The sequence below is a fragment of the Lates calcarifer genome, linkage group LG2 (assembly GCF_001640805.2).
Source record: "Lates calcarifer isolate ASB-BC8 linkage group LG2, TLL_Latcal_v3, whole genome shotgun sequence".
NCBI classification, from domain to species: domain Eukaryota; kingdom Metazoa; phylum Chordata; class Actinopteri; family Centropomidae; genus Lates; species Lates calcarifer.
In genome coordinates this window covers 12,980,975-13,003,676 of record NC_066834.1, presented here as the reverse complement: position 1 = coordinate 13,003,676, position 22,702 = coordinate 12,980,975, and the positions used below count along the sequence as shown (strand labels likewise).

Genomic DNA, 22,702 nt, shown 5'->3' with positions numbered 1-22,702 from the left:
GTCTGTTGGGAGAAGCTGGCGAACAACAGCTCTTGGATGAAACATGGAGTGTGGTAAAAAGCAACTTCTTCCTCTGAATTTTAAATCAGCCTGTTTACTACCAAGTATGAAGCATGTTCACAGAAAGGCTGCTGAGGAGAGGGGAGGAAGTGAAAGTAAGAAAAGAAAATGACTGAGTCCGACAGTTTCTGTTGTGTTACTGATGTCATTTTTTCCACAATTATTTGATATAAATTAACTGTTTTGTATAGTTTTCTCTGACAGACTCACATACATTCTGTATAGATAGATAGATGGTGGTAATATGGCCTGGGTTGTAAGATTGGGGGCAGGGGCAGATATCTTAGACTGCTTTGTGGTGTGAGGCAAGACTTAATTTCACTCTTATACCCCCTTCCCACCAAATTGGCCTCTGGTTCTTGAACCGGTTTGGTTCAGGATTCTGTGAACCTTGGTGCTATCTGACGTTGCATAGCAGCAGATTACATTACCCGCAAGCATTTTTTCTGTTTTTACAGATGTTTGTGGACAGACCACTGCACGCTACACCTGTGTTGCCTTTTCCATCCTCTTTCCAAAATAGAGAATCTTTTACACAAGTAAAAGCACCATGCAGTAACACAAACTGACTGATATGGTATGTATGCTGTTATATTGCTACCAGACTCCATTGACAAAAACAGCAATTTTACTGAGAAGAACACATGAGCTGCTGGAATACCACAGCCTTGATGTGTTAGTTTGTTTGTGCTGTTGTGTGGTACTTTGACTTATGTAAAGGATCTGAGTTCTGAGAGATTGAAGCAGTGGTATTCCAGCAGTTTGTGTGTTCTGCTCGCTAAAAAGTACTGTTTTTGTCAATGGAGTCTGGCAGTGATATATAACCATGTTTCTAATCAAAGGATTGTCCTCTTTGATGAGAAAAGTCTATCTCTGTAGGAATCCTATCCATAATGGTGTTGTTTTTGACAACTGATTAATTGTTCAAATAATTTTTCAGGTCTATTTATAATGCTTGTAGCTACATTATAGTTTGTTGAAAACCATTTCATGTTTATATTCTACATTTTAATAAAATGCTAAATACATGGTCTTATGTGAATACAGTGCTGACATTTTGAAAACAAAACACAAAAAAACAATCATGTTTAATTTTTATCTTTTTATTGGTTAGGTCATCCAGCTACCTTACCTTCAAATAATTAAATTAAAATTCTTTTAAATATTGTCTTCAAAGAGGAAAAGCATAACTAAAAGCAAAACTCATTCACACATATCCTTTAAAATGTGAAAAAAACAAAAACAAATCAAGGTTCCTCCTAAAACACTCAAATCACAACATCAAACAAATGAATGTAACACGCTATACACAACTGAATCTATGGAGCTATGAAGAACTGGTGCAACATGGGCCAGAACAAACACACAGATTGTGTATGTTTTTTTTTTTCATCCAGTCAGGAGAAAGCAGTCAGTCCATCCTTCTGTTGCGTTCATGTCACTGAATCTCTCTGGGGCTTCCCTTGGGTGTCTCCAGGGGTAAAGTTGGGTGGGTGGGGTGGTGGTGGGGGGGGTTTGGTTGCTCTGTTGATGATGATTAGATGTGGCTGGGTGTCAGTGTGGCCGCGCGGCATCGCAGGTAAGGCCGGTCACGGTCATGGCTTCTTGACTTAAAAACCAAAGGTGTTCTCCCCGCTGTAAGCCACATATAAAAAGCCGTCCTCGTCCTTCTCCTTCTCGTACAGCTGCCCCATCGTGATGCTGAAACAGGAAGACAAACCATGAGGGTCTTCAGCTCGAGACAGACCAGGGACACCGGCTGCTGCATAAAGTACCACAGATTACTGTACTCTGCTGTGTTTTGTCCACCTCAGACAGCGAGCGAGGGAGTAGAAAGTACATCTACTCAAGTACAATTTTACGGTGCCTGCACTTGAGTATTTCCATTTTCTGCTACTTGACACTTCTACTGCAATGCATTTACAGCTGGTCAGGTCTTGTCCTGTGAGTATCTGATGATAACCTGCACTTTTTCAAACCTATTCTAGAGAAAACAGATGTCTATAAGACAGTATCCTTTCTCTTCAGAAATCCTTCCTAAAAATCTTAACAAAAAGCTTATGACAAATCCAACGGAGTCAAGTGTCTGGTTTGACTATTGTTCATCCCTGGCTGCTGTAAGGACTTTCACAACCCCTGAATCATCCTTTATTTTTAATCCTAGCCGTAGATTATTGATGTTGTACAACAATATGGGTAAGTGTTTTTTTCTGCCTGCTTAACATTTTCTTAAATGCCAGTTAAACAGAACACTTTTTTTTAAATCTTATGACGAGTCCTTATGAAGGACTGACAAAATGTCTACACTCAACCAAAAAAACAACAACAGAGATAAAAGGGGAAATTAAAAAGAACAGTGTCACTTCATCTAGATTGTGATGATGTCTGCAATTAAACAGTTCCTCCTGATAAAAGTCATAAATATGAGTTTAATCTCAATTACCTTAAATGACCATGAAGGCATCTGTACTGTTGTTACAGACCAGTCCAACTGTTTAACCTGGACTAATGTTAGAGCTGAAATGATGAGTGGTGGACAACTCTAAGAAGGTTGTTTAACCTTATAATCAGATGACTGTTTCAGTCATTTTTCAAGCGAAAATGTATGATCCCTCTCTGCTTTGCTCACAGGCAAATGAGTGTTGACAAGACAGACTGACAATTAAATATCAGTTTACTGTTGCTGTGGACGTGACGAGGCATTTTTATGAGTTTCTGGCGACAGGCCTTGCTGAAGCCGAGTGTGCTGAGAAGACCTTCAGAAAGAGGTTGTACACTTGACGTTTTTAAGCTCGTCTACTGATCAGACAGGTGGACGTGCTATCAGGTGAGATCGCAGATTTGTCGTTGTAGCGTGAGGCAACTGCTTTGTATTTTTTTAGTTACTTTGCCATCAAGTGTAGAACCCAAAACACTTCCACACAGTGTTTCTCAGCTGTTTTGGTGCCATGATTGTTTTCTCAGAACAGTTTTGCTTGCTAGTGTCTTCCATTTTTGTAGCAAACAAAGTAACAATACTAGATTAGTTTACTGATAAATCAATAGGACCATAGGTGAAGGTGACTGTTAAGTGTTACATCGCCATCTGCTGGATCAAAAGGCAAACTACTTCAGACACTCTGCACTTTACATTGTCATTACAGTTCAAATGATTAACTTTTTACCCATGTTCAAATGAATGTTTGAATTCTGAATAAAAAGTTAAAGCCTGAATTTTTTTAAATATTTAAATTGTATAACTACTTAGCTTAACCTCAGGTATTCCTTATGTACCTGACAGAGCTGGTTTCAGGGACTTTGCACCTTATCCATTTAAAGAGCAGCAAACTGCCCTAAAATTTGAGCCCTTCAAACCCAAAGGAGACTTTAACCAAGGTTAAAATAAATCAATAAAACTGGAAACCTCTGAGGTAAAACATAAAACTGAACCCCTCCAATGTCCCAGCACCTGACCTGGACTGAGGCACTGTTTTGTCCACAAACAGGAAGATGGCCTTCTCTGAGGGCAGCTGGATGCGTTTCCTGATGATCCACATGAACTGAGCCACTGTGATGTCAGAGGGGACCAGGTACTTCCTCTTGTCAATGTCCACGATCTGTGATCCAGACACTTTCTCCACAATCACCTGACAAACAGCACAAATGTGATTAGATCTGGCAACATAATGACATGAAACTCCTCTTTTACAAACACCTCAGTTCCACTCACCGGAACCCTGTCAGGGTACTTGTTGCGGATTTTGGCTGACTCTATGCATCGATGTTCTGCAGGACAAAAACACAACACTTGTGTTAATCAGGTGGATGTTTAACATGAGAGCAGAAGCATGTGGGTCTTCATTCAACACCTCCAGTTCTGCACGGACAGTAGAGGAAACCAGTGATGGACAAAGATCAATATTTGACAAGTGAGGTGTGAGATCCACAGGCAGCTGCTGTAGATTAAGATGTCCTGCAACCGGCTGAACTACAACACCTGTCAATCACTTCAAAAGTTTAAAGTGCAGCATTTATTAGGAATCATCAGGAATATCAGGAATAAAACATCACCACAATAACTGGTCTGTACTGGGAGCAGCCACACTTCCTTCCTGCTGAAACCACTATATGATTATTTTAAAGCAATTTTCTGGTTATAAAAGTAAGTGAAGTGTTTTTTTTTTCTCCAAATAATTATATCAGCAAGTATGTTCATTTTTAATTTGCATTTTCAAAATCTTTCTTATGACTGCCCATTAAGCATTCATTAACAGTAAATATATATAAAAGGTTTGTAGAACACTATAATGTAGATGTAAGCAGTTCTAAATGTTTATGTAACAACAATGTAACCAGCATTATCAGGCTATTAAGTTATTTTTATTAACTTAATTTTACAAGCTAAATGAAAAATCAGCTTGTTATTTGATTTAAAGTATTTTTTGTATCAGCCTCTGATAATACTGAAATGATTGATTAATTACAACAATTTAAATATACAATTAATTGTTTATGAAGTAATTCATCAAGTAAAAGTGCCAATTCCAGTGTCAACCGGTTCCAGTGTCTAAAATGCAAAGATTTACTGTTTTCTTCTATTTTATATCTTTTATATATACCTGAGCGCTGCGAGTTATAGTAATAAGCGTTTTTCACATTTTATTTTCATTTTAACTAAACAACTAATAAATTAAAAACTTAATCAACAGATTACTGGATGATGAAAATAATCATCACTTGCAGCCCTGACCTCAATATATTATCAGTATTTTATCTGTCAGCACAGTTGACACAGTTTTTATATACTAACTGCAAACAGTAAACAATAACAATTAACACTGGGGCGCTGTAACTGTTTGCATAAACAATATCCTCCTTCTCACAGGAAGCAGTGGGGTTTATGGGTAATGTAGTCTCAACACTGACACTAACAATAACACTGTGGTGGAGAGAGGAAAACCATGTCTATGTATCATCATTTCACACTTAACTTTGAAAATGCTACACCTGTAAATAACATATTATTTCTCAAAAGCAACATGTGCACTGAGCATTAAAGAAAACAGCAGTTACTCAAAAATAATTTGACAAGTTACAAAAACTCACAGATGCAAAGATTTCTCAGCTTGCTGGATGTCATAACTTACTTTCTAACTAGCTTTTATCATTGATAAATGTTCTCTTTTTGGTTGTTGATAAGACAAAATAATGTGTCAGTTTAACCTCTGATAACTTCTGACGTCTGGCAAGGAGTCCAATACACAGATATTCAGGTTACTATGATATGACAGAGCACAAACTACACTGTAAATCCAATCACCATATTAGGCCCTGAAGCTTCCTCTCTATGGATAAATGAACATTTGCATTAAAGGAAAAATCCCAGTTTGAAAAGATCTAGGGACCTTTTATGGACTTCTTTTTATAGTACAAGTCTTTATCTATTTTAAAGTATAACACTGTTGTCTACATAGGTTTGGACAAACTGTATATTATACTGTCTCTAGTTTTCTTAAATTAATAATATGTGCATCAATAGGCATATAAAATGGGTCTAAATTTTCTTTCTCTTTCTTTTCTGATGTTGAGTTTGACATATATTCAAAACTGATTTTTTCGCAGTTGGAACAAGTAAACACCTCTATCTTTGCTGATAAAATTACTGACACTAACAGACAACTGACAAACCGATTAATGACTAGTCATTTCAGCTTGAATGAGACGCTGCTAAGTCAGCCTGCAGGCCTGCGACTGTTCCTCCAAAACAACTTTCTACTTCGTCCCGCTGAAGCCTCTGAGGCCTCTGATTGAAGTCAGGTGGAGAAACAGGAAAATATGTTGTTTAGCTGCAAGAAACGGACACACTCAGCTTTCATTATCCTTCTGAGTTAGTCAGTGCAGAATGGAGGCTTAGCAGCTTAATGTGTCAATATCCACCATCAGCCTGAAAACAGGTCGCTGCTCGGTGGTTTCAAGAACAAAGACACGATTGTTTATTCACCTACACAAACCCAACACATTATTTTTAGAATGGAGGCAAGTTAATTTGCTTCTAAATGAGCTGACACGGATATTTACAGGTATTTTTTAAATGTATATTAGCTGTCGATACAGCTAGCTACAAACCAAAGTCTCCTTTCTAAACAAAAGCCTGAAGGACAGGCCCGACGCCTTTTAAACCGGCTTGTTGCAAACAATAAACCCCAAATTATTTTCCTACAGGCCTAAATAATGGGTTTCTCCTCATAAAAATAATCTGCGTGGACATTTTTTAATCGCTGTTTGATCAAAATAACACCTCCCTCCTCCCTTACCCAAGGAGTGATCCTCTTTGAACATCCATTTCATGTTTGCCGTTTCCGGGCTCTTTTCGCTTGATGCAGCGGATTATAAACACGATTTAACGTTAATTTATGTTGAACTTTCTTTCTGTCTTTGTTCCTTTAGGTGTCTTTTAAACGTTAAGTCTAAAATAAATAAATAAACGATGCAACGGTAGTGAACTCCGCAGCAGATCAACAAACAACAACCTCCTTTTCACGATCAGCCAGGAGTGACGTCACTTCAGGATCGTACCATTCCGCCGCACAGAGAAGGGGGGATCGAGGAGTGGGGTACGTGCGACTCTCATTTTTTTTACTATTTATTTATTAAAATTCAGAGCCTTCTTAGTAGATTACATCTAAAATCGAGGTGTTATTGTTTCATTGTCAGTTTTTACGCTGGATCGGAATTCATGTCAATTTCTTGACACGTTTCACCCATGGTCAGTCATGTTTGGGCCGACCTACTGTTCCCTCCTCTGTGGAGAACATAAACATAACCATAACTGTGTAGTACCACATAGTTCTTCAGTCTAGGGCGGTATGCTCATGGACAGATGAGGCCCAGGGGCCCGAAGGGTCGGCAGGGCCCTGTGCCGGAGTCTCTGTATGAGGTGATGTTCTGTATGTTTGGAAGTTGTACAGTTTATTTAGAGGACACAACATGACCACAAATAGGCACAAAATGACCACAGAGACACACAAAACCGCCCCAAACAGATGAAAAACCACCACAGAGACACAAAACAACCATAAAGAGACACAGATGTACCAGAGCCATGTACCATACCAAACCACATAACTGCAATGAGGCCAAAAATGGCTACCACTGGGCCTCAGTTTGACAGTGTATGCAAATTAAAACACATATATCACTTAAATAAAAATAAATTGAAGTGATTGTTATTTAGATTATTTTATTCTACTTAAACAAACATAAAGCATTTATAAAATCACATACTTCGGTATTAAAATGATTTTGTAACATACACAGATGGTTTAAAGACACTTTCATGGGTAAAGAGAAGGTCCTAGTTCTTGGAGTTTGGTTTATTTTTCATCTGTGGGCTGAGCTTTGGTCTGGTTGTCAGGGGGCAGCAGCTTTCCTAGGTGGTGTCCTGTGGTGATGCCGTAGGGATGTGACTCTTGCTCCTCTCTCACTTTGGGCCAGAGCAAGAAGCCCCCCTGAAAGCTGAGGTCAAACAGCTCACAGGGGGCAAAAGTCAAAGGCTTTTCTGCCAGCAGTCCTTTTAGTCTGGCTCGCCACCCGTCTAGCATAGCGGTTCTCACCATGTGAGGACAGTGAGCTGGACTCCAGAATATTTGAGGAGCAAGAACCTGAAATCCACAGAAGTGCAGAGTGCCATTCTGAAAGAAACAAGAGAGGTAAGCAACTGTCCACCAGCACAATATTTCAGGGTCCTTTAGATTATTCACATGGTGTTTTGGATTTAGTTAGTTTAGTTTAGTGAGATAGTTTACATTGTAGATGCAGACAGGAAACGAGGAGAGATGTATGACATGCAACAGAGACCAGCAGGGACCAAGAATAGTCATAGAAGTGCTTTTCTTAATGAACATTAAGGATAGGTCCTGTATTTTTGAATCCGGGGCTTATTTTCCTGTGTTTTTGTGTTAATGTGCGTTATTGTGGTTTTTTTTTTTTTTTTTTTTTACTTCTATAAAAACAGTTCTTCCACCACTGAAAATCACGCAGTAACACAAACAAACTAACAGACCGAGGCAGTGGTATTCCAGCAGCTCCTGTGTTCTGCTTGGTAAAATTTCTGTTTTTGTCATTGTACTCTGGTGCTGATATATAGCAATGATTCTGGTTAAACAATCGTCTTTAATAAAACAGTCTATCTCTGTAGGAATCCTATCCATAATGTTGTCAGAGACCTATAATAACAATCTGACTCTGTCAGTGTGGAGACAACCACTTGGATGTACTTTGACATTGACAATTGCACTGACATTGACATTGAACATTGACTTTGACATTGTTTACACTGCAGCAGCTGTTTGGGGTTGCGGGGTACACCATTCCTGCTCAATACTGCATCAATTCCAAATATTTACACCCAGAAACATAACAGGCCTCTGCAGCTCTCTGACATTTAACAGCATTTTCAAGTCAAAAGATGTTTGATAAAGAGTTCTTGTTCTTAAGTTTGTGAGTAGGGGTGAAAGTGAAGGATTTTTACTTCATCTTTCAATCAAGTACAAAATCTTTATTTTCAAAGTTTGATAAATACCTGTAGAGGCCACAGAGTGATGTTGATGTCTCCGTTGATACCATCAGGCCGGAACATAGTCTGTGTTGCTCCAGTCGTGAAGGACAACATTGCTTTCTTATCCTTCATGTAACAGAAACAATAAATACAGTAATTATTCAGAATGATGAGATGAATCACTGAAACATACTACTTGAATTGATTGTATTAAATCCATTATTGCTAATATTAATGTTTGGGAGTATACATTTGCAAAGCTCTAAATATTAGAGAATACAGGAAAGTGGATGAAGCTACAGTGGTTTTAGATGTTCTGACACTTTTTTATTCTAAATTTCCAGAGCTCCTGCGGAATAAAGCATAAGTTTTTGTCATAGTAAATCACAATGAATCATAAATCTATCATTCCTTCCTTTAAAACACAGAATCACTGCATGTTTTTCATCTTGAATATGGTCAAATTAAAATAAAATAATACAGTCTAATAAATAGATGTTATTTATTTTGTGAATTGTTTTAGAAACAGACCCCCCACTACAGATCATTATATGGAAATAATTATAATAAAATCAATGCCAATAATAATAACAACAGCCACATTAACAAATACAATAAGAAATAAGAGGTTGGAGAGGAATAACAGAAACAACAACAAACCTAATCACCATCAAATTGAAGAGACACTCTCGAAGACAAACTGTTATCTTCTCTAATTTAATGTAAAACAGAATTAAACCAGGAGGGGGCGACTGTGTACATTTAAATATGCTGAGACATTTAACTACGTTGGTTAAATACAGGTTGTCTACCTGATACAGACCTTGAAAATACCGTTATTGTACATCTTTTCCAGGGAGAAAGCAAAGCCTTGTGTCAGCACTCTGTCCATCCAGCCCTTCATGATAGCTGGCACGCTGAACCAATACAAAGGAAACTGCAGAAAAAATATTTTCAGCTTTATTCATTCTCAAAAACCTGAAGTTGAGTCCTTTCACTGCAGATATTTACAGCCTTCTCAGCCTTCAATTCTTGTTTTCTCTGTTGCAAAGATGACTGATCACACCTTAAACACTATTGCATTGACTATTCATGAATAAAAAATACAGCTGTAGAGTATATACTTCCCCTAGATTGTCTGCAGAGTAACCAGAGTAAAAACAGCAGTCTGGATCAATTATGTCAAAAAAGATAAAATAAATAAATAAATGATGATGGTAAAAAATGATTACACGTCAAGGATGAATGTTCACATTATGTCAACACATAAACTGGACTGGCCGGTGAAATGAAATGATCTCTGACCTGGAAGATGATGAGCTCGGCCTCCTCTATTTTGCGCTGCTCTGCTGTGATGTCCTCACTGAGGCGGCCATCCATCCATGCGTACATGGTCTCCTCTCCATACTGGAAAAGCTCTGAGTTCTTCAGATCACCTGGACATGATAAACTCTGTCAGAATTCAAAAAATACATCCAGTGATAATCTACTGTATAGCTTGTACATCTTGACGTCTTTTGGTCTTTTCATGAGACTTGTATGCAGTAAGAAAAGTATAGAATAACACCAGCTTTATCCTCTAACTGAGTGAAATATAATGATATGACCCCAATATCCAGATGTAAGGCTGACCTTTTGATGGTTGTTAGTCTGAGGTACCCACTTACATTCATGTAATTTGCCAAAGAAGCCACAGAACTCAGTGAGAGCAAATTTAAATCAGGATGTTTCCCTCAAACTGATTCTGACCCCACAAATGTGACCCAAATCCTAACTTAAAGTTTGATCAGAACTTGAATTAGGTATTTCTTATTGAACAGGCTGGGAGATGGGGGTTTATCACCGATGATGTCGTCCTGTATGGCGCTGGCTCTGAAGTCCATGGCGTACAGATCGGACACAATGACTCTGTATCCCTGCTCCGTCAGCTCCTGAACCGCCACGTCCCGAACCGCCCCATTGAACGAGCCGGGGCTCTGGTGGGCGTACACGATCAGAACTGTCTTCTGGGCTGACACACACACACACACACACACACACAGGGCATAGGACAGCACATTGATTTCCAGGGGTCTCAGGCCACCCTGTCTCTTGATTAATTTATATTATGGAGTCCTGCTTTTTGTTCCCAAGAGGAAGTCAAGTGCCCACAATAATTTTCATGAAAACCCATAGAATGAGAAGGTGTGTCCAAACTTTTAACTGGTACTGTATATTATAAAGGGTGTAGAAGTTAAGGTTAACAGCTTTATCAAAGGTTAAACAAGACTAAGAATCCATACCCATTCCAGCAGCTCTGTGAGTCTCTACTTAGACTCATCACTTGACAGGGAATGTTACTAGTGTTTCAGTATTTGGTTTTGGACACATAACAATTTTGATCTGATGATGGTGCTGGAGGAAAAGTAAAGGGTTACCAAATATATGAATGTTTATAAACACTAACAATAGAGATTTACCACCAACTGCTCAGTTGTTGTCAAAAAAGCTGTACTACAAAGTACCATATTGTGTTTTTATTCAGTAAAATCTGTCCTGACTTTGGTTTGCTTTGTACTTTGACTCAAACATTAATCTAAACATTTTAAAGCACAATAATGTAATTTGTTTATAAGCAGATATTAGGTAATTTCATTAATCTACAGTATTTGTCACCAATTATTACTTCTCCTGTTAAGATATATTCTATATTAATACAACAATTTTTTATATTTTTGACTGCAAAACTGTGTTTTACTTGTTTACACAGGCATTATTTTGCAGCTTATAAATGCTAAATTTATTCCTTACAGTTTAGTGTTCTAAACAGTAAGGAATAGTTGATTTTATATAATTAAGTATGAGATTTGTGAGTGGTGTATGATAGTAAAAATTAAGTTAATTGGTCCAAAAATGTCACAAATTATTAAATACTGTGAACTAATGATGAAACAAAGGTTTTTAGCTCCTGATGTTAGATCATTGAAATATTGTGCATTGATCTAACCCTGAAGGTTTAGCACAGATTTAAAAACAAAACAAAACACAAGAGTTTTTTTTTTTTTTACTGAGATCTACGTAATCTATATTTTTGTTATTCGTTTACCAGCAATGTGAACTTATGTAGCTTAAAAAGCTAAGTAATATCTGTCCAGACTTTGTCCAGACAGAGCTGAGTGAGATTTACCGACAGATTTGTGGGAAAGGAAAGCAGTAAATCAGTGGACACTCACCCATGTTGTGTGTCTGCCAGGTCCGTCTGTACCCTGGACCTTGTTCCTAGTGGCTCTTATAGACCCTGGGGCTTTCTTTGCGTGAGAAACATGTTTATCATATTATATCAGATCGAGCAAATGTGTCTGGAGCTCACGACAACACACCTGAGGAAGAAAAAAAAGTGTGCTGTCAAACTGTAGGACCGGTTTAGTTCAGGGTTTTGAGAGGGAGTGGTGTGTGTGTGTGTGTCTATCAGTCTGACTATGAATAAGATTGGTTTCACTTGGCCTGGAAAAGAATGTTTGGGTCACTTTCAAGGGATTATCCGACAGGGTCATGTGGCTTAATAAACGCTTTAATCCGACTTAATTTTGCCTTGTTAGAAGAGAAGTTGATGAAGGCATCAGTTTATTAAAGCCTGAGCTGCTCGGCTCAAGTCCTCGTGTTTTATGTCACCTGTCACCAGTTTCTCTCCAAACTTTGTGATGAACTGCATGTTTGAGCTGGTAGAGTGGGTGAGAAAACTTTTCACAGTGTAAAGGAAATGTAATAAATAATCATCATGATATTTTGAGGAAAAGACAGCACAGCACAGCCTTTCTTAAAGTCAAACCTAGATTTAAAACTCATCCTTTTTTTTGTATTATGAAGTGTTTGCTTGTTTAATATATGTTACGTTTGCACTGCGCTGAGATTTTATGCTACTGGATGTTTTGTATTGTTGATTTCTTTGCTGAATTTTTACAGTGACACTTGTAACTGTTCAATTCAGTTCAAGCAGAGAAACATATTTGTGCTGGAGCGAATGAAGCATGTTTTCTGTTTCTGAGGAGAAAATCTCAGCTGTGATCACGTTGCTGAAAATATGAGTAGCACGTAAGTTACATTTGTAGTAACTAGCAGTTCTGATTTATTGCTCCTTCGTGCAACCAGTCACCCTGAAGCAGAGTTATCATGTAGTGGATCAGTCACACCCTCAGCATGTTGCATGTCAGGGTCGTACGTAATCTTGCAGGAATGTTACCTGGACGGTCCTGTCACTTGCTGATCACCTGCTGCTCTGTAGTGGAGAGACCTCCTCAGCTTCAATGCCTGAAAGGAAATTTTTTAGATGCTTTGTTCTCAGGTCAAGAGTTATTATGTACCTGTGTACATCAGCAGAATTTATTTATTTTTTTTAGTGGAATTATATTTTCATTTGGATTTACCTGCAGAGTACAAATGTTGTAAAAGTTGTTATGTAAAAGCCTTTAACCCACAGCTTTATGACTCAAAAATGAACAAGACTGGAAGACATGGAAATGCTTTGTCCACACTGTCCACAACAGCTGGATGATTTCATACAATGTCACTTTTGAACAGGAATAATTAAGAACCCTACAAAACTTTGTTCACACTGTAAATTTAAAACATGTTAATCTTACTTAAAGCATGCAAGCATTGCCTTAAATATATAAGTGGAATAAGAATTGTATTGTGTACTAAAAATGCATATTCAGTGTATAATTCATATAAGTCAGGACAGCTATTAGACTTTACAGTGCATCAGCCTCAGTTGTGATTTGTAATTAGGGCTAATTAGCAAATGTTAGTATGCTAACATGCTAAACTAAGATGGTTAGCATGATAAAAATGTCTGCTCAACATCAGCCTGTTAGCATCAGTGTTGTTAATTTGTCATGGAGCTTTGACCTGTTTCCTGTTGTCACTTGCACAAAGATTAAAAACAGGTATACTCAGGATTTTGACTAATTATGTGCAGAAAAAAGCTGTTTTCCAGGGTGTCACAGGCTGAGTATGTGGGTCCCTCCCGCCAGTTTCTAGTTCATGCACCTTGGCTGTGACAGTTTTGTTTTTCACTTTGCTCTGGAGGCCCAGCTGGTAATCCAGACAGGCAGCGACCTGAGAGACATGCTGGATGGATTAAACCAAATTTATCCCCAAGTACACAGTAGAAAGTCTGATCCTGTTGTTTTACTGGATCTCATTATTTCCCTCTGACATCATTAGCTTTCATTCAAAGTGAAAACTGTGCCAGCGTCACAGTCAGTGTGTTTCTCAGAATCTCCTACAGCCTCATGAAAAGAATCTTTCATCAAAAAGAGTCAAAAGACAGACTCATAATGTTTGAACTCTCACAAAACCGCAGCAAAGACCATCTAACGTAACTCATTTTTACTATTTTCTGGTGAACTATCAATTAAAAAGACTCATGTTACGTGTATCAAACTATCATTGCATGACTGAATTCAAGTCAAAGCTGTGCAGCTTTCCAGTTACTGCTTTTAAAAATGAAAATCCTTATAAATGAAATCAGAAACCTGATGAAAACAGTTGACAGCTGGGGATAGATTTGACATATTGCACATACCAGGTCAGTTCCTGGCGTTTCTGTTGATTTTAGCACTTTGACATCGGCAGCTGAAACAGTGACTTCCTTCATGTCACTGTATATTTACCCAGACCCATCAACAACCCTGACATTGTATTTTTCAGACACGGACAAATGAGGTCTAAATTTATCACACAGCACCATCTGCTGGCAAGAAAGTAAAATGAGGGACTCAATAAAACTAAAGTTGTAGGACTGCACAGATGCATTTTGTAGTCACTGGTGTCACAACCTGGCTTAAGGCTGGGAAAAGGAGGGAAGACCACACATAACTTATAACTAAAACACAAGCTTATTTAACATAATTATAAAGGAAACTAACTTTAGGACTAACAAAATACAACCAAAACCATTCAGGGTGGAAGCCAGAGGGGAGAGAGAGACACACTGGCTGCTACCAGTTTATATAGTGCAGCCAGACCAGTTGAGCTGAATATGCCTGACAACCAAACAGGGTCATCACACTGGGTACCTCTCCTTCAAAGGGAATGAAGAAATAAAGTATTGTGGAGCAGTGGGAAGAAATATTTGTCCCAGCCCTATTTTGTAGACACTCACTACCCACTCAGGTGTCACCCCCCCAGGGTTCACTGAAATATACCTGTGGTCGTCTCCTGTCCTTTATGAGAACTTCTACAGTCTTCATTCTCCTTCTTCAGTTTGTCAGTGCAGTCTTAACTCCTGCTGTGGATTCAGACATTATTGGGTAAGAAAACTATTAACTCATCTTTGCATTTGGTGATATTGGCTATAACAAGAGTATAGGGTGCACAAGAAAGTTTCTCTTTATAATAAGTGACCAGATCTTTTATTTTTAAACAATGCTTTTAATTACGTGCATTTATCCATGCTGCCCCACATACCACTTTGGTCCTGTGAAAATGACAGAAAAATGCTTTCACATCTGGTTTTATTCTCAGTATCATTAGTGGTGCAGACGTCTGATATTGGCACAAAGTTAATAATAGACTGTATTTGAAAAAATTTTTTTTTATTGATTTCGTATGGGTGCAAAAATGGGTTTATACTACCTTCAATATCACTCTGGTTTAGGATTTAATTTTTTCAAAATCTAGAGACAGACTATTAATAGGCTGCAGTAAAAACTTTTAATGTTTCAGTCACTGAGAACATGTTTGTCTTCCATTCTACAAAATTTGGTGAAGCAAGGAACAATGCTGTTCAGTATAATAATGCCCAAACATGGCTTTATGGATAAGGCGTTTTTGAGAGTGATACAATTAAAAAAATATTAAAATATAAAAACCTTGGAAATGAAAATAAATATTTTAGAGGCCTTAGTTTTGGGACCCAAACATTATATAGACAAATTCTGAGACAGTGCTGCAACAGCATTCCTGGACTCTGGTCTGATACGACACAGAATGCTCCTTATTATCATTATTATTCACAGTAAATGTGAATGTCCTTTGGGGGAGTGTTAGTTTATAACAAGTTTTTAGTTTGTTTCTGTCATGATCATTGATTTTTACATTTAACGTTTTCTTCACTGCTCAAATCACAGAATGACAAAACTAAGTAGAAGACATCTACAAAGACGAGGCAAAAGAAATGTAAAAACAATCTTATGTTTCTATGAGATTCCAGTTGATGTGATGCTGGCATTAGCAAACAGTGGCAAGACAGGCATCATACTGCCTCACCTGCTTGGTGAGCTAATCTGTAAGCAGGTTGTTGGACTTGTTCCTGTGTCTGTTTTTGTATAGATTCTTTAAGGTTGAATAGGTAACACCTGACACCTGGAAACACACCCCAGCCACACAACCTATGACACACTGTCACTATAATTACATTGTAAACAAAATTGACTTCTTACCTATTTACAGAACATACATGGTACAGCGGGGGAATCAGCCTCAGTTGTAATTTATGATTAGCTCTAATTTGCAAATATGAGCATGCAAACATGCTAAACTAAGGTGGTGAGCATGGTAAATATATATACCCAACATCAGCCTGTTAGCGTTCAAGCTGTGCCTAAGTACAGTCTCATAGAGCTGATAGCATGGCTGCAGACAGCTTTGACCAGTTTCCTGACCTACTCAAAGATTAAAAACAGGTATGCTCAGGACTTTGAGTAATAATAACAATCTGAACCTGTCAGTGATCATAACAAGCTCCTGCTGTACATTGCAGCAGTTGTTGCAGTACAACATTCTTGCTCAATACTGCACTGATTCCACAGAAACATGGGAAAATAAGGTCCAGGTTAGAAAATACTAGAGTTACCCTTTAAGCACAAGTACCTTAAACCTTTGCTTAAATGCAGCACTTGAGTAACCATACTCAGTTATTTTCCACCACTGGCCATGAGTTCACACCACTGTTTCTACTTTGGTGGTATGTAATTTAAAAGGAGACAGTCTATACACAGAAAAATGCGGATTGACTGACTCCAGCAGAGCTTCTTGAAAAACAAGTTTCTTCACAGTCAAATGACGTTTCAGTGCTTTTAGCTACACAAGCTCAAGCCCTTTCTCTTCAGTTGTTACAGAGTGACAGAGGGACGTCTTCAAGCCATCGTATCTCAAAGCTTCTGCAGATTAAACCCAAACTATCTGCTAGGCACTGGGGGTAAGAGACGAAATTTGCTGTTTTGGGGCTCACTATAGTTTCACACAAATAGTTGCATTGGAAATGTGTTTAATGAAAATAAATGCTGGTGTGTTGAATACTTATTTCCACCACTGTATCATGTATGTTCTGTAAATAGTTAAGAAATCAAATGGGTTTACAATGTAATTCTAGTGACAGTGTGTCATAGGTTGTGTGGCTGTGGTGTGTCTCCAGGTGTCAGGTGTTACCTATTCAACCTTAAAGCAGACACAGGAACAAGTCCAACAACCTGCTCACAGATTAGCTCACCAACTAGGTGAGGTAGTATGATGCCTGAGAGGCACATTCAAGGTCTAAAAAACTCTGATATTGCTGCTGTTTGCTGATGTGAGCACCAGCAAGCAATTTGACAAACAAAATCAATAGATTATATTTTGTGACTATTTCACAAACTGCAGTGAGACTGTGGTATTCAAGTATAAACTTGATTTGTATCAAACTTAAGAAAATACCAGAAGAAAATATTTAGGCATCCTGTATGTGCCTGTGCTAACCCAAACTTCTTGGCACTATGCTGGGCCCATTCCCCTGCTTCCTGTGTTTGTGTGAACCTAAGCTAATCAAACTGTAGTTTCAGCAACAAGCAGTTTTAAGAGTGATATCAATCTTCTCTTCTAACTCTCGCCGAGAAAGTTCCCAAGATGTCAAACTACCCTTGTTAATAATGTCAAGTGTTACTATGATAACTGACCTCTTTTTCTGTTTCCCAGCCAGAGTGAAGACACCCAGATGGAAGTAATGTTCAGAAAGAAATACATGTTATTGTTCTCAGTTCTGCTCATATCACTGATCTTACTTGATTTTGATTTGTGGCGCTTTGCATTTCCACCGGTTCCTTATGTGTCTCCTGGACCATACTTAGTGGAATACCCTTATGAGTACAAATTCATTATAAATGAGCCACAGAAATGTGAGGAGGAGAAGCCTTACCTGGTTCTGATTGTTCCTGTGGCACCCGCCAACAGGGCTCACCGTGACGTCATCCGCAACACCTGGGGAGGTGAAAGCCTGGTCCTGGGCAAAGTTGTAAAGCTGTTCTTTCTGCTGGGGCTTCAGACTGGAGAGGGATCGGAGCAGCTCCAAGAGCAGCTGCTGCAGGAGAGCACAGAACATCAAGATCTGATCCAGAGCGATTTCCTAGACTGCTACAAGAACCTGACCATCAAGACCATGATGATGCTGGAGTGGTTGGACACCTACTGCTCTGGCGCCTCTTATGCCATGAAGATTGATTCAGACATGTTTCTAAATGTGCCCAATCTCATTAATATGTTGTCACATGCTCCAAAGGAAAACTACATGAGCGGACTTGTAGTGAGACAAGCTGTAGTTCTCAGAGATCGGACATCTAAGTGGTGCCTACCTGTGGAGCTTTACCCTCACCCACGCTACCCACGTTACGCTTTGGGTCTAGGCTACGTTTTATCTTTAGACCTCCCTAAAAAGCTTGTGGGGGCATCCAGACACGTTAAAGCTGTTTACATAGAGGACGTGTATTTGGGGCTGTGTATGGAGTACTTGGGCATCTCTCCCACTGACCCCCCGGACAAGAGCTACTTTAATGTCTTCCCCGTGCAGTACAGTCACTGTTCTTTCTCCAGGATAATAGCCACCACAACTCATAATTACTCTGATCTTTTATGGATCTGGAAAGACTTACACAGACCTGAGCAACAGATCTGTCCTGAAGTGCAGTTTCAGAACTAAACCCTTGGTGCTGTTCAAATGAACTCTCTGTTAATCAGTCTCTGACACTGCACTGAGATTGCATGCAAGATGGTCTTGGTCTGTTTTCAAGCTGACTCTGGTGTCAAAGCAAAATAAACCAACCAGAGGATTAGTAGTTATCTGTTTTTTTACCTTACATTCAAAAGCTAAACTACTATTAGAGCTTAAATTTCTGTTTCAGATAACGATTTTGCTGCTGAGAAACTTCTGTTACTCCGGCACTGCTTTTTGTTTACAACTGCAAAGTTGTAGCATTTTGATGTGGCGGTGAGCAGACTGTAACCTTTTGTAAATGTTATATTTCCACCCTGTTTCCCATTATTATTTCCCATTATTTTGCCAAAGCAGACAACTGCCCGCATAAAGTCAAAAGCCCTGTGTTCTGTGTTGTCTCTATAACATGTCTATCTACACAGGCTTGCACTGCTGAAGTCCATCAGTGTGGCATTGGTCTTGTAGAGGGCCTCTGTGTCAAAATCTAATTTTATGACTTAAAATACTTTGAACTTATTTGTTTTTATTTTTATTATTATTTTTTTTTTATATCAAATTGCTTTATTTTTTCTGTGCCAAATAATTAACAACCAGAAAACCAACACAGTAGGGCTGCAGCCAGTCATTACTTTCATCATCATCAATACACCTGACAGTTATTTTCTTTAAAAATCCGCTGATTGTTCTGAATCAGAAGCAGGTCTTATTAGCTGACACACACAAGGAAGCTGTTTCCGCTTGTTGGTGTTTCTCCTGAAGGATTTCATTGAATGCCTTATTATTCCCTGAATTCCTTCATTTTATCAGACCTCATCAGTCATTGTGTGGTACTTGCAATGAACATCTGAGTAATAACTTCTTTTTAATGACCTTTCTGACTTGTGAATCATCCCTCATGATCCCTCATCCATCATCCACTTTCCTCTGAGACATGGTTTGAGAGTTCAGAGTCACGCATACCTACATAAACAAGAGAAGAAGAAAAGGCCAGTATAACAACTATGAGTAGACTGTAAGTAACCATGATGGACATAGTCAGTGCAGGTTCTGTGCAGATGACTTCACCACATACTTATTTTTAAGGTTATGATTATTGGTTGACTTCTGTTGTCTTCTTGATCTGAAACTGGTCTCCACATCAACCTAATCAAAACCTGAGGAGACGTAAAGGAGGTAAGGAAAATTCATTGATTTTTGTGGGCTCAGCAGACTGATTGGTCCTGAGGGCACATGTAGTCATGGAGAGCAAGCAGTGTTGTGACTAGATGGAGAAACACAATACTCAGTAATGACTCAGTGCTCTGCTGACTGTCATGAGAAATCCCTGCTTCCTTCAGGAAGGAAACAGGGATCTCTCATGGCATGCACATTCCCATTATTCTGCTTTTAAACTATGGTTGACCTGAGTACACTTTTCATTCAGTTTAAACCTTTGCAAATTACATATATCAGATGACACCAATGAGATGGTAATAAGATAAGATAATAATAGTTGCAGGAGGTTTCCTCCACTAAGTCACAATGGCAGGACATTTTCCTGTGGTATTTGATGGACTAGAAATGATCTCAGGCTTTCAGGAATTTCATCACTCGGCCAAGTTATTTCCTAATTCCCACCCGGTTTGATAAACTCACACCCATTCAGCCCTTGCAACTGCTCCAGTAACCTAGTGTGACTCACGTCAGTGTTCAGGGGTCTCTGCGTATCTTAGTAACCATGATGCCTGTTTTCAGCCTCACCCACAGCTGGTCAGTTTAACTTCAGGAAACATTAGGATACGTCACGTTTGACTTCATGCAACATTTATGACGCTTTACTTAAGGTATTCTCTTTGTCCTATCAGCTGGCTCTGATCCACACATTGAAAGGGCAAACTGTGTGAGTCAGAGATTTCCCTCCATTTCCAGAAGTGAATTAAAAGAAAGGATATGTTTGTATTAAATCACCTGACATGAACTGAGAGTGAAAGTTTTTTTTCTGTGGAAAAAATCTGATACAATGACCTTTAGTGAAGCATTTGTGTTAAATATCAGATATGATTGTATTTTTTTTGCAGTTGGCACATAACATGCAGGGTTGTTGGTAAAACGAGGCAAGTTGTTGAGAAATCATTTTGCATGGTTGCATTATGTGTGAGACCACAACTGCTTTTGCTCTATTGATCTACTATTTGAGTAGTGGTGTGTTTCAATATAATTTTTGATCTTTTTGAATTCCTAGACTCTTTTACATAGTTTGTTCAGTGGGGAGTGGAAAAGTGAGGTCATTGAGTGACATCCAGATGTCCTGCTATAGATCATGAAGACAACTAACATATATATATACTGATGTTTAGAGCTGCTGACAAATCACCAGACAAACATGAACCAGACGCTGATAGGAAACGACACTAATTAACCATCAAACCTAAACTGTGGAGACTCTGCTGTGATGAAAGGCTGTAGGTATTTCACCACATATCTATCACTGCTCTGTGACATTTGTTAACTCGCTCAGTGTGCTCCTCACTGGGGTTCTTTGCTGCAGCTGCCCCAAGTAAAACGAAAATAATTTTAGTCAGGACCGAGGCGCTTGCGCATGCGGTTAGCAAACATCACTGAAGTTTTTCCGTTTCCATGGAAATACATGGGGTCTGACTAATTACTGGAACACAATCAGTCACGTCAGTGGAGTCCTATGTGTAATGGAATCGAGTTTACCACTACAGCAAATAACCAGACACTTAGTAACGACCCAGCAACAGAAATGATTTTCTAGTCCCAGATGAGTGAACTCTGAGCTGACCTTAATGCTTTATCGAGGTCTCAGAATTTACCGAACTAAACCAATAGCTTACTGCACAAATAAATGCTTACTTTTATCAACCACGTTATAACAAAGATGCTGCATTTTTTACTCACACAGATGTAGCTTCTGCAACCGCAAACTTTTACATGAATTCTATGTTATAGTGCCGTGTCACCAACACAAATGGTGGAGAAAGCCGACGCACTTGCGCCGAGGTCAAATGACCTTAAACCCTGGAGTGTGATATTGCGATTATACAACTATGACCAACAAAGTGGAATGTATATGGCGGAGTAATATTTTTAGTGATTAGTAAGGCGTGCTGTCATGGTGATTTGAGCACATTCTAAAATGTCCTGTTGACCAATCAGATTGCTTGGTCGGAACTACTTGTACAATCATGGCTTAACGTTTCTTTTCTTTTTTTTCTCAAACGGTTACTTTTTGTTACATTTTAAGAAAGCTCTGACGTATTTACATAAAAATTTTGTGTTAACAACTGAGCTGTTCTTCAGTTGTCAGGAGGAGTTATTGTTTTGAAGTTGTCTATACTCCGAAAGAGCAACTATAAAAGCTCTGTGAGAATCCACGTCTTTCCCAATTTCGTAACTGAAAAGCCGTTAACTCGAGGGTTACGTCACTCCCAGTTCGGAGGTCCGACCTTCAATAAATGGGAGGCAGCATTCATTGGTGCGTGCCATTTTCATTGGAGGTTGGAATTTGGAAGTCCATACCTGAGAGCAGTGAGAGCGAACCAGAGCAGTAAAGTTGTGGTCCAGATGTTAAACAATGAGATAAAACCCTTATTTGTAGGAACTTTCTGTGCTGAGGGACTGCAGCTGTCAGTTTTCCCACTGAGTTTTTTCATCTATAAACTCACACATGAAAGCAATGGGAAACAGTGAACTCTGGCTTTACTTCCATTTCCTGCTGCAACTGTTCAGTAACTCCCCATGTGTGAGTCATAAGGGTTCTCCTTTTGTGATAACAACATACAGCTGTGGAAAATCTTTTTTGTGTTTCAAAAGGTGTGGCTGCATCTTGACATTTTCAATATGTCAGTTCTCAACATTGTCGGTATCAAAGTCAACAAATAAACTAAACAAAACTGAACAAAAAATAAATAAACCATCACATCATCAAATTAATATTTAGTAGTCCTGCCATTAGCATGCAGTAGGTCTCTAATCCTGGCTGGCATGTTCCCCACGAGCCTTTCACACTATTGAGGTGTAATCTTGTTCCATTCTTCTTGAATTACTGCTTTTAATTCTTCTAAATTCTCTGGTTTATGCTTGCTATGAAGAAGACCTTTTGATAATCCACCACAGATTTTCAATGGGGCTCATGTCCAGGAATTGAGCTGGCCACT

The 22,702-nt window shown here is 38.7% G+C and overlaps 3 protein-coding genes across 3 annotated transcripts; 1 reads left to right on the top strand and 2 right to left on the bottom strand.

Annotated features, from left to right (window-relative positions):
- Positions 1-1,147: 1,147 nt before the first annotated feature.
- LOC108894307 (gamma-aminobutyric acid receptor-associated protein-like 2) lies at positions 1,148-6,600 on the bottom strand. The gene is made up of 4 exons (XM_018692941.2): positions 6,354-6,600; positions 3,770-3,825; positions 3,514-3,686; positions 1,148-1,761 (listed from the first exon to the last, which is right to left on the bottom strand). Exons 1-4 carry the CDS (start codon positions 6,385-6,387, stop codon positions 1,671-1,673), a joined length of 354 nt encoding a protein of 117 aa, XP_018548457.1. The 5' UTR covers positions 6,388-6,600; the 3' UTR covers positions 1,148-1,670.
- Positions 6,601-7,262: 662 nt separating this feature from the next.
- Positions 7,263-11,989, bottom strand: nqo1 (NAD(P)H dehydrogenase, quinone 1). Its single transcript, XM_018692987.2, has 6 exons — positions 11,809-11,989; positions 10,440-10,607; positions 9,902-10,032; positions 9,420-9,533; positions 8,621-8,722; positions 7,263-7,730 (listed from the first exon to the last, which is right to left on the bottom strand). Exons 1-6 carry the CDS (start codon positions 11,810-11,812, stop codon positions 7,413-7,415), a joined length of 837 nt encoding a protein of 278 aa, XP_018548503.1. The 5' UTR covers positions 11,813-11,989; the 3' UTR covers positions 7,263-7,412.
- A 1,629-nt stretch (positions 11,990-13,618) lies between these two features.
- LOC108894337 (beta-1,3-galactosyltransferase 2) lies at positions 13,619-20,775 on the top strand. The gene is made up of 4 exons (XM_051078292.1): positions 13,619-13,735; positions 16,661-16,778; positions 17,531-17,555; positions 17,786-20,775. The coding sequence occupies exons 1-4, from the start codon at positions 13,619-13,621 to the stop codon at positions 18,525-18,527; spliced, it is 1,002 nt and encodes a 333-aa protein (XP_050934249.1). The 3' UTR covers positions 18,528-20,775.
- Positions 20,776-22,702: the final 1,927 nt, after the last annotated feature.